The 15,736-nt window shown below is 51.2% G+C and overlaps 1 protein-coding gene across 1 annotated transcript; it reads right to left on the bottom strand.

Annotated features, from left to right (window-relative positions):
- Positions 1-4,458: 4,458 nt before the first annotated feature.
- LOC138843153 (zymogen granule membrane protein 16-like) lies at positions 4,459-5,918 on the bottom strand. Its single transcript, XM_051839791.2, has 3 exons — positions 5,864-5,918; positions 5,590-5,722; positions 4,459-4,816 (listed from the first exon to the last, which is right to left on the bottom strand). The coding sequence occupies exons 1-3, from the start codon at positions 5,916-5,918 to the stop codon at positions 4,459-4,461; spliced, it is 546 nt and encodes a 181-aa protein (XP_051695751.2).
- Positions 5,919-15,736: the final 9,818 nt, after the last annotated feature.

Raw genomic sequence — 15,736 nt, 5'->3', positions numbered from 1 at the left:
GTGATTGGTTAGGGCATAGACCACCCCTTGACCAGATTGGCTGCCTTGGCTCTATAAGCTGCTGTGCCAACTGAAATAAATGAGTGTTCCATCTGCTCGCCTCTGGCTTGCTTTCACCTGACACCTGTGGTCTGTGTGGTGACTCCATGCCTCTTGCTCCTACCATGCTCCTACTCTCAGTATGAATCCACCGCAACATCACAGTCCCCAGAGCTATGACGACCAGCTTATTTTTGTCTTCCTAGAGACACACTTCTTGAAATAGCCCTCCCCTCTGGGAATCCTCACCTCCCATTCATTCCTTAGCAAATTGCAGCCTGCTTCAGCTGATTCCTGCAGGCCACTGAAGCTGTGCTTGTCAAGATAATGGATGACCTCCTCACAGCCACCATGGAAGAAACGGAGATCTTTCCTTTTCTCCATTATCATGGCCTCAGCCACTTCCTGGAATTTCTCTCTTGCCTTCTCCTTGCCTCCCATACCACTCCATTCTCTAGTTCTTTTTTCCCTATTTATTGATTTGAAATGCAGACAGAGAGATGCAGAGAGATCTTTCGTCCATTGGTTCACTCCCCAGATGCCTACAACAGCTGGGGCTGGGCCAGCATAAAGCCAGGAGCCAGGAGCTCCAGCCAGGTGGGTAGCAGGAACTCAATCACTTGAGCCATTATCAGAGGCACGGAGCTGGACCAGAAGGAGTGTAGCCAGGTCTCCAACGGGCACTGCAGTATGGGATGCAGTGTAGTGCCTTAACCTGCTGTGCCACAACATTAACCTCCCTTCTATAGTTCTGTAACTGCCTCCTCTTTGTACCAACCAACACTGGTGTTTCCTAGTTCGCTTAGTCCTGCCTTTCTCCTTTTCTATACCTGTTGCTTTCCTGAATGGCTTCTTCCACACCCAGCACATGAACTTTCCTGTAGCACTTGAACTTCACTATTTATGTGCTGATGACCTTTGAGTAAGCTGTCCTTTGTAATCCTAGGGGTGAACCTGAAGGGCACTATGCTAAGGGAAATCAGGCACAGAGAGACAAATACATACCACATCCCACTTATGTGTAGAATCGAAGAAATACCAACTCAGAATTTGAGAGCAGGGTGGCCGTCAGCAGGGGCCAGAGTAATGACACAGTGGGCTAAGCGGCTTCCCGTATCAGAGGCTGATCTGAGTCCCAGCTGCTCCAGTTCTGATCCAGCTTCCTGCTGATGCACCTGGGGAAGCAGTGGAGGGTGGCCTAACTGCTTGGGTCCCTGCTACCCACGTGGGAGGCCTAGATGAGATTCTAGGCTCCTGATTACAGCCTGGACCAGCCCCAGCAATTGTAGCTGTATGGGATGTAAATCAGTGGATGGAAGATCTCTCCCTGTCTCTCCCTCTCTCTGTCATTCTGCCTTTCAAATAAATAATCTTTACAAAAAAAAAGTGGTAGTCATGAGAGGCTTGGCAGAACAATGGATGGAGAGAGGCAAGATGTTGATCAGAGCATACAAAGTTTCAGGTGAAAGGAAGAAGCAGCCTTTAGTGATCAATAGATCTCATGGAAGGGTGACTTTCGTCAGAATTGCTAAAAGTAGATTGTAAATGTTCTCACCACAAATGAGTATGTAAGGCAATGGCTTTGTTATCAGCCTGATTTAATTCTTCCTCAGGTTCACACATGAGAACATGACTCTGCTGGGCTAAAGGGAGGCTGGGGAGACAAGTCATGGCCTCAGGTTTTGTTTTTTTGTTTGTTTTTGCCTTAGGTATTCTGGAATTGGCGATGCTGGATGTACAAACCTTACAAATATACTAAAAAGCACTTGCACACTTCAAAAGGGTAAGATCTATGATATTTATACCTCAAAAAGAATTACAATGGCATAATATTCTGTGATGGAATTTGTGGTGGAATGAGAAGGCCATGCCAAGATGGCCGCAGGCAATGGAAACTGCCTGGCAACACGCTGTGATTGGATGGCTTCAGGAACGACATGGCAACGGAGCCTGCCTGGCAACATGCTGTGATTGGATGGTTTTGGAAACTGCATGGAAAGAGGCTGTGATTGGTTAGAGCATAGACCACCCCTTGACCAGATTGGCTGCCTTGGGTCTATAAGATGCTGTACCAACTGAAATAAATGAGTCTTCCAGCTGCTCGCATCTGGCCTGCTTTCACCCACACCTGAGGTCTGTGTGGTGACTCCACACCTCTTGCCCCCACCATGCTCCTTGTCTCAGAATGGATCCACAGCAACAACATCTGGCACCCACGGAATTGTTATGAAAACATGCTAGTGGTGGGCTTCTTTTTATAGTGTTTGGGGTTTTTATTTTTATTTTTATTTTTACAAAATTACATGTCTGTAACTTCTCTTTGTCTAATTGGGAAGTAATATGACTTTGACATTCCCTATGACACAAAGAAATCTATGGGAAGCAATATGTTACTGCCCACCTCTACCACCAAAACCAAAACTGCCAGTATTTTAGAGTCCTCGAAATTCTTCCCAAAGCCACTTTGTGTCCTCACTGACTCTATCCAGCCATCCTAATGATTCCCCTGAATTCGATCCCAACCCTTGTACTTGGGGCAATCAAAGATGAAAATGTCTCTACTTTGGAATTTACTTTTGTAAAAACTTTATTTTCATACTCTATGAAAGGCAGACAGAGATGTCCCATCCATTGGTTCACTCCCTAAATGCCCACGACAGGCAGGCTGGGCCAGACTGAAGCCAGGAGCCCAGAACTCAATGCAGGCCTCCCACATGGTTGGCATTAACAGGAAGCTGGACTCAAAAGTGGAGCCAGGCTGTGGAGTAGTGGGTAAAGCTGCCGCCTGCAGTGCTGGCATTCTGTATGGGCGCTGGTTGGAGTCCCGGCTACTCCACTTGTGATCCAGCTCTCTGCGATGGCCTGGGAAAGCAGTAGAAGATGCTCCAAGTCCTTGTGTCCCTGTATCCACGTGGGAGACCCAGAAGAGGCTCCTGGCTTCAGATTGGCCCAGCTCCGGCCATTGTAGCCATCTGGGAGTGAACTGGCATTTGCAAGACCTCTCTCTGTCTGTCTGTCTGTCTGTCTCTCTCTCTCTCTCTCTCTCTCTCTGCCTCTGCCTCTCTGTAACTCTCAGATAAATACATTTTTTGAAAAAGTCTTAAAAAACGAAAGTAGAGCCAGGCCTTGAACCCAGGCACTCAGATATGGGACGCAGCCCCTAATGGCAACTTAACCACCATACTAAGTGCCTGCCCCAGAATTTCCACTTTGGCTGTGGTGTTGGCCAAGTTCACACTGTTGAAATGGTGGGTCCCTAAGGAAAGACTTTCCGTTGTTCGTGGTGGTGTTTTGTTTTGTTTTGTTTTGTTTTGTTTTCAGGCAGAGTGGACAGTGAGAGAGAGAGACAGAGAGAAAGGTCTTCCTTTGCCATTGGTTCACCCTCCAATGGCAGCCGAGGCCGGTGCACTGTGGCCGGACACCACACGGATCCAAATCAGGAGCCTGGTGTTTCTCCTGATCTACCCTGGGGTGCAGGGCCCAAGCACTTGTGACATCCCCCACTGCAGTCCCTAGCCACAGCAGAGAGCTGGCCTGGAGGAAGGGCAACCGGTACAGAATCCGGCGCACCGACTGGGACTAGAACCTGGTGTGCCGGCGCCACAAGGTGGAGGATTAGGCTAGTGAGCCACGGCGCCGGCCCCGTTTTTATTTTCTGTTTGTTACAGAGGTGGGAGTGGGGGCAGAAGCTGGAGGAGAACTCATCCGGCTCTCCCGTGTGGGTGGCACTTGAACCATCCTGAACCGTCCCTGCTGCCTCCCAGGAGCCACGTCAGCAGGAAGGTGGAGTCAGGAATGAAACCCACTCGCTCTAACACGGGACATGGGTGTGTCTTAGCCACGGGCTTCTCATCTGCCTGAGCGCCAGTTCCCAGAGGGCTAAGCAAGAGCACCAGGTTAGGGGTAAGACGAGGAAGAACTGGCCTGGGGAATGGGGTGGAGTCCTTAAGCACAAACTGGGGCGAAACTTCAGCAGGGAGATCGCATCTGGGACAGATGGGAGGACAGAGGTGCAGGCCACCCACCTGCAGCTGAGCTCCAGGGAGAGGGGACAGCCTTTGGTCAGAGAAGCCAGCCCCTTCTCAGGGGGGAGGGCGCCAGAGAGGCTCACCTGGGGCTCGGCGGTGTGCCCCCGCTGAGCCTTCCCTTCAGAACTCCTGTTTGGACAGACATTCTCAAGAGCTGACCCCAAAAAGAGTTGGTTCAAACCAGCGTCTCCTCTCCTTGCGACGTACGGAAGAGCCCAGGATTCTCAACACCTGTCTCCCTCGTGCTCCCACTCTTAGCAGCAGGTAGCCAGAGCTGAGAGTCACACCGCCCTCCAAGAGTGGGTCCCGCCTGCACACACCCACATGCACACCAGCTTTAGCCATGTCCTTTTATTGAGCCATTTGTATGGGAATGGTGATCAGGGAGTTCTCACACCCCACCACGGGGCCCTGCCACGGAGGAGGCGGGCTCAGCAGTTGCTGGGGTAGTTTCTGGGATGGTGTCCCAGTGCAGGCCAATGGCGGTGATGAATAAGCCAGCTTGGCCACTGATGAATCGGAGCACGGCGTCGATGTCCAAGGGGACAGCATAGAAGATTACGCCTGAGTCTTTCCCAAAGGACAGGTAGCGACCGTTGTTGGTGAAAAAGTTCAGGGACTTCAGATAGTTTCTGTATGTCCCAGACACCTCGATCACCGACTCCCCTGGATGCAGAAAGATCTCCTCCAGGTCTCCCAGGTTGCTGCCCACGTAGTCGCTCCACACCTGGCCATAGCGCACCTGGAGACTGGGACGGGTGGGAGGGCAGGAACGGGGACACTGATTAGGTCATCAGAGTTCAGGACCTTTTGGCCTGCACGTGGAGTCCTCCAAACTGGACACTAGCATGAGCAGTCCCTGCTAGTTGCCCCAAAAGTGTAGGCCGGGTGAGCCCTGGAGGACCACACAAAGAACTTCAGCTCCTGGCCTGGCTGACAGCAGGTGCAGAGAAGGAAGGCAGCTTGCCCAGAGTCGCCCACACACAGCACATGGCAGGCCTTGAATTTGGAGTCCAGCCTCCTACGATGCCCCTCCCCCATTCCCGCACTTGTGGAAGCAAAGGGATTTTCTAACAGCTGAGTGGCTCCCTTGTGGGAGAGGGAAGAGGCTTGTCCCTGCTGTCCCAGGAGGCAGATCCAGGATCAGCGGACACACTTTGGCTCTGCACGTGATAGAATTTTCCGACTAGCATGGAGTGGGGACTGCTCAAGAGAGGCGTTGAGCAAAGTTGCAGGGCACCCAGCAGGGATATTGGAAAGAAACTTTAAACCGCAGAAGGCGGGTGGGCTGGGCTGACAACTTCCAGGGCCCCTGAGAGTTAGTGGTTATTAATGATTTGCCACCATCAGGCATATTCTGGGAGGGAGGAGTCCAAAGGGTACGGTTCTGGAAGCCGAGTCCTCTCACAGCTATCCCCATATCCTGCCTCACTAGGGACCTGTTGGTTGAGGCACAGGTGGCCCAGAGTGAAAGAGCACTTCCTGAGCTAGTAAGAACTTGAGGAACGTGGAAGAGCCTTACCCCGCGATATTGAAGCTGTAGACCCGGACACGGATGGCTGTGATGGGCCCTTCCAGCTGGAGGCCGGAGTGGGAGAATCGCTCTCCTCCTCCACTTCCGTACTCGCGACTGTAGGAGGAGGACCTGGCCTGGACTGCAGTGGAAAGAAAGGGGGGCTTGGAGGCAAGGACCTCCCAGTTCCCACCGCTCAGGGTCAGCCCTGCAAGCCTTGGCCACCAGCCGAGCAGGGGCCCCTTCCCGCCACCCGCCCCCAGAGTCCCAGCGGCTCACTTACTGGCACTGGCAGAGGCCGAGGCACAGAGAAGGCCCAGGAGCATGAAGGTCCACATCGTGAGGCTGCAGGGGGAAAGAAGAGAGGAGGGGGGAGGTTCCTCCTTTCCCTCTGGCCTCCGGGTGGCCTGACCCTTCAGCTCCCACCTAGCCAGACCCAGGCTCAAGGTGCACAGCACTGTCCACAGCCTGCAGTGCATCCTCCAGACCTGGTGTTCCTTGGTCTGCTCCAGCAAGGTCCAGCTCTCTGCTAGTGCCCTGGGAAGGCGGTGGAAGATGGCCCAAGCACTTGGGACTCTACACCCCCTTGGGAGACCTGGAGGAAGCTCCAGGCTCCTGGCTCAGATTGGCCCAGCTCTGGCCATTGCGGCCATGTGGGGGAGTGAACCAGCAGATGGGATCTTTGTCACGATTCTTTGTCCACCGACACACGCCTGGCCTTTCCCAGTCACCTGAGTGTCCCAGGTTCCTAGTCCTTCAACTGACAGCTGACACATCTCTGCACCAAGATAGCTTCAACCCAGGTGCCCACTTCACTAACACTCCCTGCCACTCAATCCAGGCATCCCCTTCCCCAGACCAGATCAGATCTGAATCCCCACCCCCTCAAAGGCAGACCCAGGAATCCCTAACACCTCTCACCTGGGAGCTTCAGGTGCAAGGTAACCCCTTAGAACCTTCCAGAACTTTTATACCAGCTCCTAGCACTCCCTCCTGCTCTCTCTCTCTCTCTTTTTTTTTTTTTTTTCCCGACAGGCAGAGTGGACAGTGAGAGAGAGACAGAGAGAAATGTTTCCTTTGCCGTTGGTTCACCCTCCAATGGCGCTGATCCCAAGGCAGGAGCCAGGTACTTCTCCTGGTCTCCCATGGGGTGCAGGGCCCAAGCACCTGGGCTATCCTCCACTGCACTCCCTGGCCACAGCAGAGAGCTGGCCTGGAAGAGGGCAACCGGGACAGAATCCGGCACCCCGACCAGAACTAGAATCCAGTGTGCCAGTTGCCCAAGGCGGAGGATTAGCCTAGTGAGCCGCGGTGCAGGCACTGTTTTTGTTTTTCTAACGGGAGGTGCAGAGAGAGAGAGAGAGAGAGAGAGAGAGAGAGAGAGAGAGAGAGAAACACTCTCATTCACTGGTTCACACACCCAAATGCTTGTAAAAGGATTTCGCACTCTGCCCTCAGAGCGTAGTGAGTTCCCAGGGTTTGTGCTGCCGTGGCGTCCAGGCTGCTCACCCCAGGAGCAGGGGCCCGGTTACCAGCCCTTCACCTGGTGGGACAGCTGGATGCAACCCACATGACTGACTCCACTGACCCCACTCCACACGGGCTGTGCACAGGGGCCGCGGTGCCCATCTGTCCTTCACAGCGTGGCCTCCAGGAACCATGCCTGCTGGAGCTAAACCCTCCAATTAGATCGCCCCACGGGAAACCTACTTGGAGAATGCCCTGGCCCAATGACAGCTTTGGTCCTCTCTCTCTCTCTCTCTCTCTCTCTCTGCAGTCCCTCCCTGCTAACCTTCCCACTGGCCATACAAGTCATGTTACCTTCCCCCTCTGGAATCTTCAAGTATAATAATAAAAAAGCCCTTGTTTCTGTTATTTCATGCGTTTCCTTCAGCTGCCTCCTCCGTCTGACCCGACAGATGCCCCCTGGCCCCACGAACAGAAGCCTTGTCCTGCTTGAGGCTCTCCCGGGGAGTGGCTGTCTTGGCTGATGGCCACTCTCCAAAAACAGACTTCCAGACCACGATAGCGGGCGAAGCTGGTGGACATTCAAATCTGCCACCCACCCCAGGCCAGCCTGTTTCCTGTTAGTAAATACGGGACGACACCTGTGTCGCGTTATTTTAGGGGATGAAATGATATACAATAATATGACTGGGCAATTCTCGGAGACAATTGTGGAGGCATTCAGGGAGAAACCAGGAGACTTTTCACTGAGCTTCCTGTCCCTTGGGGACCATGTCCACTGGGCCTAGCCTCCTCTGGGCCTCTGGTTAGACAACATAGCCCAGAACCGTGACCTTGGGGGTTCCCATGCCCTCCATGAAGCTGTCCGACTAGAAAGGCCTGAGTCCACCCCCTCCCCCGTCTCCCCTCTCCCCACACCCATCAGGGAGACTTATTCTGGAAGCCTCCCCAAGAATTCCACACACAGAGAACACACGCTGAGAACAGCAGGGGCTTGGGCTGCGCGGGCTGCCCGGCTCTCATTGCTGGTCTGTGAGGCTTGTTTGCTTGTCCGTCCTCCTTAAGTTAACTTCCTAAGAGCAGGCCCCATGAAGACTGCCGGTCGAGTCCTGGCATACAGATACTCAGTAAATGTGGCTTGGAGTTATTTCATTGGTAGCCAAAATGTCCTAAATTCACTTTAGCGCGGACAATGTATGTTTGTCTTGCCTTTTTTTTTTTTTTAATTTTTAATGTGTTCTTTATTTGAGAGGCAGAAAGAAAGGGAGTGAGAGCTCCAATCTGCTGGTTTACTCCCTACCTTTGAAGAGTTAAAATTGTATATGTGCGGATGTAAAAAGTTAAGCTTAAGCTTACAGGTTTAAACCTTCCTGGTGCAGCTGTGAAAATAAGACAAAGTAAAATAGCACCTTGACAGTAGGGACTCCATTTTGGAGCACTTGAGACTCCATTCTGGGAAAGCAACCCCCCCACCGTGAGACTCTGGTCTGAAACTATGATCTCAAATAGTCGGACAATAGCAGTGCACTACATCACCCTTGGCAACGCACAAAAACCCCCTAGCATGATTGCTCAAGCTTAAAAGTAGAAAGGTTGCACCTGGGTTACCTGGGCTAATAATGAAGATGTGATTTGTCTATGTCTTAAAATCATAATTGCTGATTGTAAGATATTAGCAACCGCTTAGCAACTGTGTATTCTCCCTCCCTCTCCCGGTTTTGCGGTTTTTGCCTTTATAAACCCTAACCTTTGGTTATTCAGGGCTGCTCTGTTCATGATGATCAGACAGCCCCAGCATGCTGGATAATCAATAAAACTTCCCCGTGCTGTTTGCATAAGAGACGTGTCTCTTGGTGACGTTTTTCGGGTGGTCGACTCTGACACCTTCTTGCAACAGCTGGGCTGGACCAGGCTGAAGCTGGGAGCCAGGAAGAGAGAAAGTTCTTCCATCCAATAGTTCCCTCCCCAAGTAACCAGACTGGCTGAAGCTGGGCTGAGCTGAAGCCAGGAGCCAGGAGCTTCTTCTGGGTCTCCCACATGGGTGCAGGTGCCCAGACACTTGGGCCATCTTCCACTGCTTTCCCAGGCCATTAGCAGGGAGCTGGATTGGAAGGGGAGCAGACGGGACTTGAACTGGTACCTATATGGGATGTCAGCACTGACTGCAGGCAGAGGCTTAACCTAGTGTGCAGGGTCTGAGTCCACCCAAACGCGGATGGACTGGGTCCCAGGAAAGGCAAGTGCGCCACTCACCCGTTCCCCAGCCTCCCGATCCCGGAGACAATCAGACGCAGCGGGAAGTCGAGTCAAGCAGGAACTCATTTATTGCACGCGTAGTAAAACCTTTTAAAGCACCAAACTGCACGATTATTGGGTCAGAGCATAAGGACCAACCAATTGCTTAAAAGGTCATTTTATGGGGCGATTTTTTACGGAACCAGCCATATGTCTGTAGACTTGTCATCAGTCATCGTCATCTCTCCTGATGCTGCACGGCCAATTAGCTTTGGTGGTAAACAACCTCAGGTTCCACCCACCTTACTTCCTTTGGGCGCCATCTTTGGATTGCCTCGTGCGCCTAATATCGCTGCACTAGTAGGCCACAGTGCCGGCCCTGGAAGCTAGGAATTCAATCTGGGTCTCCCCCCACGGGGGGCAGGGGCTCGAGGACTTTTAATCATCATCTGCTGGGGCCAGCACACACAGATGTGGGAACACACACTTCCACACTCTGACCCCCACTGGCTTCTCTTCTTGAGAATTTCAGCTCGCCTTGAGCACGCTGAATCTGCCGGTGAGCTTGGCTTGGCTGTCGCGTCCAGAAATCTAGGCCAACCCATCCTGGGTATTGCCTGATCATTGTCCTTGAAACCCAGCCCAGAAGTGAAGTCATTCTTTGGGAATCGCTGGGTGAACACTGGGTGAAGAGACAGCATGGCTCCCCCCTGGGAGGTGTGCCTTCTGTACCCCCCCTCCTGAAACAATTCCATCTGTCCGTCTGCAGAGATCCCAGGTTTCCACGGGGATGATGCTTCAGCTGAGCCCTGTTGGAATAGTCAAAGTGAACCAGACAGAAGGTGTTCCAACGTCAAGGGCCAAGGCTGTGGATCCCAGCACCTGGTAGAGAGCCAAAGCACTGGATTCACAACATGGACTCTCCCAGCTGTTCTGCTTCCAATCCAGCCCCCTGCTAATGCACCTAGGAAGGCAGCAGAGGATGGCCCAAGTGCTCGGGCCCCTGTGGCCCACATGGGAGCCCCAGATGGAATTCCTGGCTCCTGGCTTCAGCCTGGCCCCAGGCCCAGCTGTTGCGGCCATGTAGGGGGATGAACCAGAGGATGGATGATCACTCTCTCTCTTCCTCCCTCTGGCCACTCTGCCTTTTAAATCAACACATCTTGCAAGAAAGTAATAAACAGACTCTCTTTGAGTACATATTTATGGGGCACTTTTTGGTGTTTCAATATATGTATGCACCGTATGTGGATCGAATGAGAGTGGTTAGCGTATCACCTCATAGATTTATTATCACTCCCTGGTGGAAGCACTCAAACCTTCTTCTAGCTGTAATATCCAACACCTTCTTGTTAACCAGGTCACCCTACCAGGCCACACCCCTCTTCTCTTAGTGTCCCTTTGTAGCTGCTGGCATCCTCCCCCTCACCTCCCTCTTCCACCCCTCCCCCATCTCTCCCAACCACTGTTCTACAACTGACCACTATGATGTCAGCATTTTTGAGATTCCCCCATCTGAGTGAGGCCCTGGGTGTTTGTGCTTCTGTGTCTGGCCACACTGTCCTCCAGGTTTGTTCGTCCTGGATGTCTCGAGGGCCAGGACTTCCTTCTTTTCGTGGGTGAACGGGATCTCACTGTGTAGAAACACCATGTTTTTCTCTCTCCGTTCATCTGCCGATGGGCGTTCAGGTTGATTTAAAAGCTTGGTTATTGTGAATGACGCTGCAGCTAACACAGGGATGTAGTCACAGGACTCTGGACAGACAGATGGACGCACAGACAGGTGGCCCAGGACAGACATACGGATGGACCAATGGACAGATGGATGGATGGGTGGATGGTCAGATGAATGGATAAATAAGTACATACATAGGTCAGTCAGGGAGCTATGGCTTTGTCTCATTGTGAGATTAGGGCACATGTAATAAAGTTAAGTCTGGAAAGTTGGGTTTTGGGGGCTGACACCATGACATGGTGGGTAAAGCTGCCATCTGAGGAGTGAACCAGCGAATGGAAGATCTCTCTGTCTACCTCTCTCTGTGACTCCTTCAAACAAACAAAATAAATCTTTGTCTTTTAAAGAATAGTTTAGCACAAGGTTGCCCATCAATGTGTATTGCATGAAGGATGAGGGGCAGCTCTCCCCTCCCCGACCCTGCAGCCCTGTCCCCTGTCTTGGCACCTGACCGGGCCCTGGTACACTGCAGGACACACCGTGTGCCACGCTCTGCCCTCCAGGATGGTGCCGGTCAAGGCTGAGCAAACCTCCCTGTGTTGCCATGCCCTTCCAACCGGGGGTACTCTGACTTACAGACGTTTGGCCATGGTCCCACAGATGGCGGCTCAGCCAAGCCATCTGGCACTCCTAAAAGCTCCCGGGGGGCTCCCGATGCTGAGAACAGGGGGCCAGTGCCCTGCATTTCAGCTGAGTTGCCTGATGAGCTAAACGTTCCAACTCTGCAGTCTTGGGGAGCCTGCGACTGCACTGCAGTGTGCTTCCAGGAGACACCAATGGGGTGACCCTTGGACCGGAAGTGTTGTACAACAGATCCTTCTGGAATGGTGGCAATGTGGCTGTTAGGTAGGAAGTCAGTTATGAGCTTATGTGTGTGTGACTTAAAGGCCTAAAGAGAAGACATCTATGACCAGCATATGCTGCACCTCAAAGTCATCCTGATGGTGTTTCAGGGGCAGCCCGGTATTCACATCCTGCCCTGCCTGCCCCCTTCCACCTGATATCTCTCAGGTGCAGCCCAGTATCTGCATTTCAAACACCCTGCTCCAGATCCCAATCCTCTAGGGGGTCCTGCCCACCCTTCCTCCTGGCTGATAACATTTGCTTCCATAAAGTCCTTTGTTTCAGACCTTCAAGTGAAAACTCAGATAGAAGTTTTTCTATTTACATCCCAAAAGCCCTTTGGTCCAAGGGGAACAGAGGTGGGGAAGCAAGACCCATCTCCTTAAAAACCCCTGGCCTCAACCCGACTGCACGCTCAGCCCTCTGCCTCTCTGCTGAGTCGCTGCCTGGTCTGACCAGGCGTAATCTCTGCACTCACCTATGTAACCTCGCTCCTCCCCCCCCCCCCCCCCGCCCCGAGTCCGAGCGACTGGGCACTCTCTCTCAGGTCCTGTCTGGAGAGGTGCCCATCCGTTCTTACGGATGTCCCTTCCCTAATAAACTTTGCTACTTTTACCTCCCACTACTCTCTGTCTCACGCCTGAATTCTTTCTTGCGCGAAGACAAGAACCCTGCAATTTCTCCGGTAACATTTTTGGCAACCACGAAGGGATTTTGAGGACATCGGAGGTCAGTATTCCTTCCCTCAAGCGGGAACGGATCTGTGGAAGTGACCATTGAGTGTGCCGCACCCCACAGCTCTCCGAGAACGCGGAGTCCCCCCGGCCACGGCTTAGCTACGGCCGAAACTCCAGAGGGATTGTAAGGAACGGGAGGGAAATTAGGAAGGGCAGTTGGCTGAGAGCCTGGAGACCCCCTGAGCTCTCTTCAGCTTCCCGGCAGCCGGACTTCGACCCGAGGACCAGGTCTCTCTCTTGGAGGGACGCCTGGTCACGCTGCCTACTGCTATGCGAGCAGGGCTTAGCTTCGGTCGAGGCTAATATTGGCCCTCCAGGTAAACTCAGACAACTAGGCAGTGGGTAACCTTCAGTGATAAGAGATTTCGAACCCCACTCAGACCCCAGACAGGAGGGCCTTTCCCTATACTCTCCTCCAGCTGAGATTCATAGCGGAAGGTGAGGGCACGTCTTGTCCTCCATTGCTTTCTGCCTTCCTCCTCCTCCCCCCGGGGCTCCCTCCCCTACTCTTTTGCTCTCCTCATCTCCATTCCTATACCACTGGCCAGGAGAAAGGGAGAGGGAAATTCCACAGGTCTCTCCACCTAAGGGAAAAGCTGTTACCTGTTAACCCTTTCCAACCTGGTAGAAAGTTTTCCATCTTTGCAGCTTATGGTAGCTCTGGTGCGTCTTAAAGGTTTTGTGAACTATTCCTGTTGCTAAGCTTTGATTGCCTGAGGACTAAATCTGGAAAAGAGCTAAAGTTTACTATCTGTTGTAATTGACTGAGTGTCTGCAGTAGTCCTAATTGATCTGGCTTCGGTTGAATTATAGGAGGTCCCCAGCACTCTTGGTGAAATGGCGCACCTACCCAACCCCACGGCTAGTCCTGCCAGGCCCCGGTGTGCGCAGTCTTCCCTGTAAATGGGGGACCACAGCCTTTCTCTACACTTTATTCCAGTCCTCGTGGCCTGCCGCACCCAGGCAGGCATAGCCAGATGTCTCTAGGGAGCGCGCCCCCAGGGCAGCTTTTTTCCTCCCCGGGAGGAAGTTCCAATTCAGTACCACTGCTGGCCTCACCTAAGGGAGCGAGACCCTTAATCATCAACCTTTCCAACCTGATGGGTTTTTCTCTTTGCAGTTATGGACGCCTAAGCAATGGGCTCATACGCTGATGACGAGTTCTTTTCTGTGCTGCTGTCCCTGACTTATCTGAGAGCGTTCACCTGTCTTGAAGTTTTCGCGTTTTTATTGCCATTATGAGTCTTGATTGGGAAAACTGCAACGGGAAGTTGTTTAGGTTAAACCGTTTGACTCTGACAGCTTAAATTCTAAACCGAAGGCTGGCGCCCTGGCTCACTAGGCTAATCCTCTGCCTTGTGCCTTGCAGCGCCGGCACACCGGGTGTCCCGGTTGCCCCTCTTCCAGGCCAGCTCTCTGCTGTGGTCAGGGAGTGCAGTGGAGGATGGCCCAAGTGCTTGGGCCCTGCACCCCATGGGAGACCAGGAGAAGCACCTGGCTCCTGCCATCGGATCAGCGCAGTGTGCCGGCCGCGGCGGCCATTGGAGGGTGAACCAATGGCAAAAGGAAGACCTTTCTCTCTGTCTCTCTCTCTCACTGTCCACTCTGCCTGTCAAAAAAAAAAAAAAAAAAATTCTAAACCGAGTCTTCCAACTTTGGGCTTCCAGTCGGATCCCTGGAACTCTCAAAGGATGAGACTCTAAAATTTGTTAAAGTAACAGCTGCTTGAGTCAATTCAGGTTATGTGAAATGTATTAAAATGTTGTAAACGGCGTCAGACCTATGCTGTATTCATGTTTTTGCTTTCCAGCTAGAGTGGTCTTATGAAAATGAGAGTAAATTCTGTGTATACAGGCCTTTATGTTGTTAACTAAAGTAAGCCAGTACAGTTTGGTTCAGAGAATTGAGTTAATGCAAAAGCCCTTGGGTTTGCCCGGTGGCTCCCTTGCTCAGTTTTACATGTCCTTGATATGCTTTAAACTTGTTTCTTTTCAAAGTTGTAAACATGCACTAGTGTCCCTGTTGCTGCTCAGGTGTTACCCTCATGTTACTTAAAGGCATGGGAAATGGAGTTTTGACTTTAATTCAGATAATGGTGTGGTAGTCATTAATAACTCAGTGTTTTAAGTCATCTAGGCATCGGTGCTAAGTAAAACTTGGGAAAATGTATTACGTGTACTTTTAGCATCTCCAATTCGATAAGAGAGACTGAGTTTGTTAGCATGTATTCTCAAAGGTTGTCCATACATGACAATTCAAGACTATGTAAAAGTAACTACGGGTGTAAAGTTTCAGAAGGTGTGAGCAAGTCATGAAAAGTTTTCAAATGTTTACGATTTTAAAATATTGTTTACGAGTTTTCTTCAAGTTGAGTGCTAATGCCAAAATTACACTGACCTAAAGTTGAAGTCTGATCTTCTGTTATAACAATGGGGTTTTTAAAAAATGTGCACTAATGTTGGTAAATATCTGGAAATGGTCTCAATCGTAAATCTTAAATCTGTTTTTGCAAAAACTGTAACGTCTCTTTTTAACAATGTCTGCTTAATCGGTTGCTCTGCCATTTCTAAAGTTAGGTCGTGTAAGCTCTTTTTGACTCTGTTAAAAAATTCTGAGTTATGTGATGATTTTGTGTGCTAACTCTTATGTTCAAGGTTTTTTTTTTTTTTATTTCTGGTTTAGTCAACAACAAGAGACCTAGAATTCATGTTCTGCCAAAGTAATCTATTGTGTACTCTACCGTCTCTGTTAAGTTCAGATTGATGAAAAGCATTGTTACATATCATTATGACAGATCTGGTCTAAAAGTGTTAAAATCACCCTGACTAATGAATGGCTGCCATTTCAGGATGTTAAGGAATTCTGTTTTGACCAGATATTCTAAGTTCTCTTGACACCTTTAACAGACTTTCTGAAAATCAAAGTTCTAAATCCTCTGGACTTTTGGTATCTCCAGAGGGGCCCCTGGAGATGTCAAAAGATAGATCTCTCATCTTGCAGAGATAATAACCAATCAGGCTGTTTAGATTAAAAGTGGTGCCAAGATGTGAAATGATGCTAAACTTCAGTTATACGCGTGTTTCTTTCTAGCTGCTCCAGTCTCTGGCTCAGAAGCCAGATCCTTTACACAGGGGCTGAC

The sequence above is a fragment of the Oryctolagus cuniculus genome, chromosome 19 (assembly GCF_964237555.1).
Source record: "Oryctolagus cuniculus chromosome 19, mOryCun1.1, whole genome shotgun sequence".
Taxonomy (NCBI): domain Eukaryota; kingdom Metazoa; phylum Chordata; class Mammalia; order Lagomorpha; family Leporidae; genus Oryctolagus; species Oryctolagus cuniculus.
The sequence above is the reverse complement of the archived record's forward strand: the minus strand, read 5'-3'. Positions and strand labels throughout refer to the sequence as shown.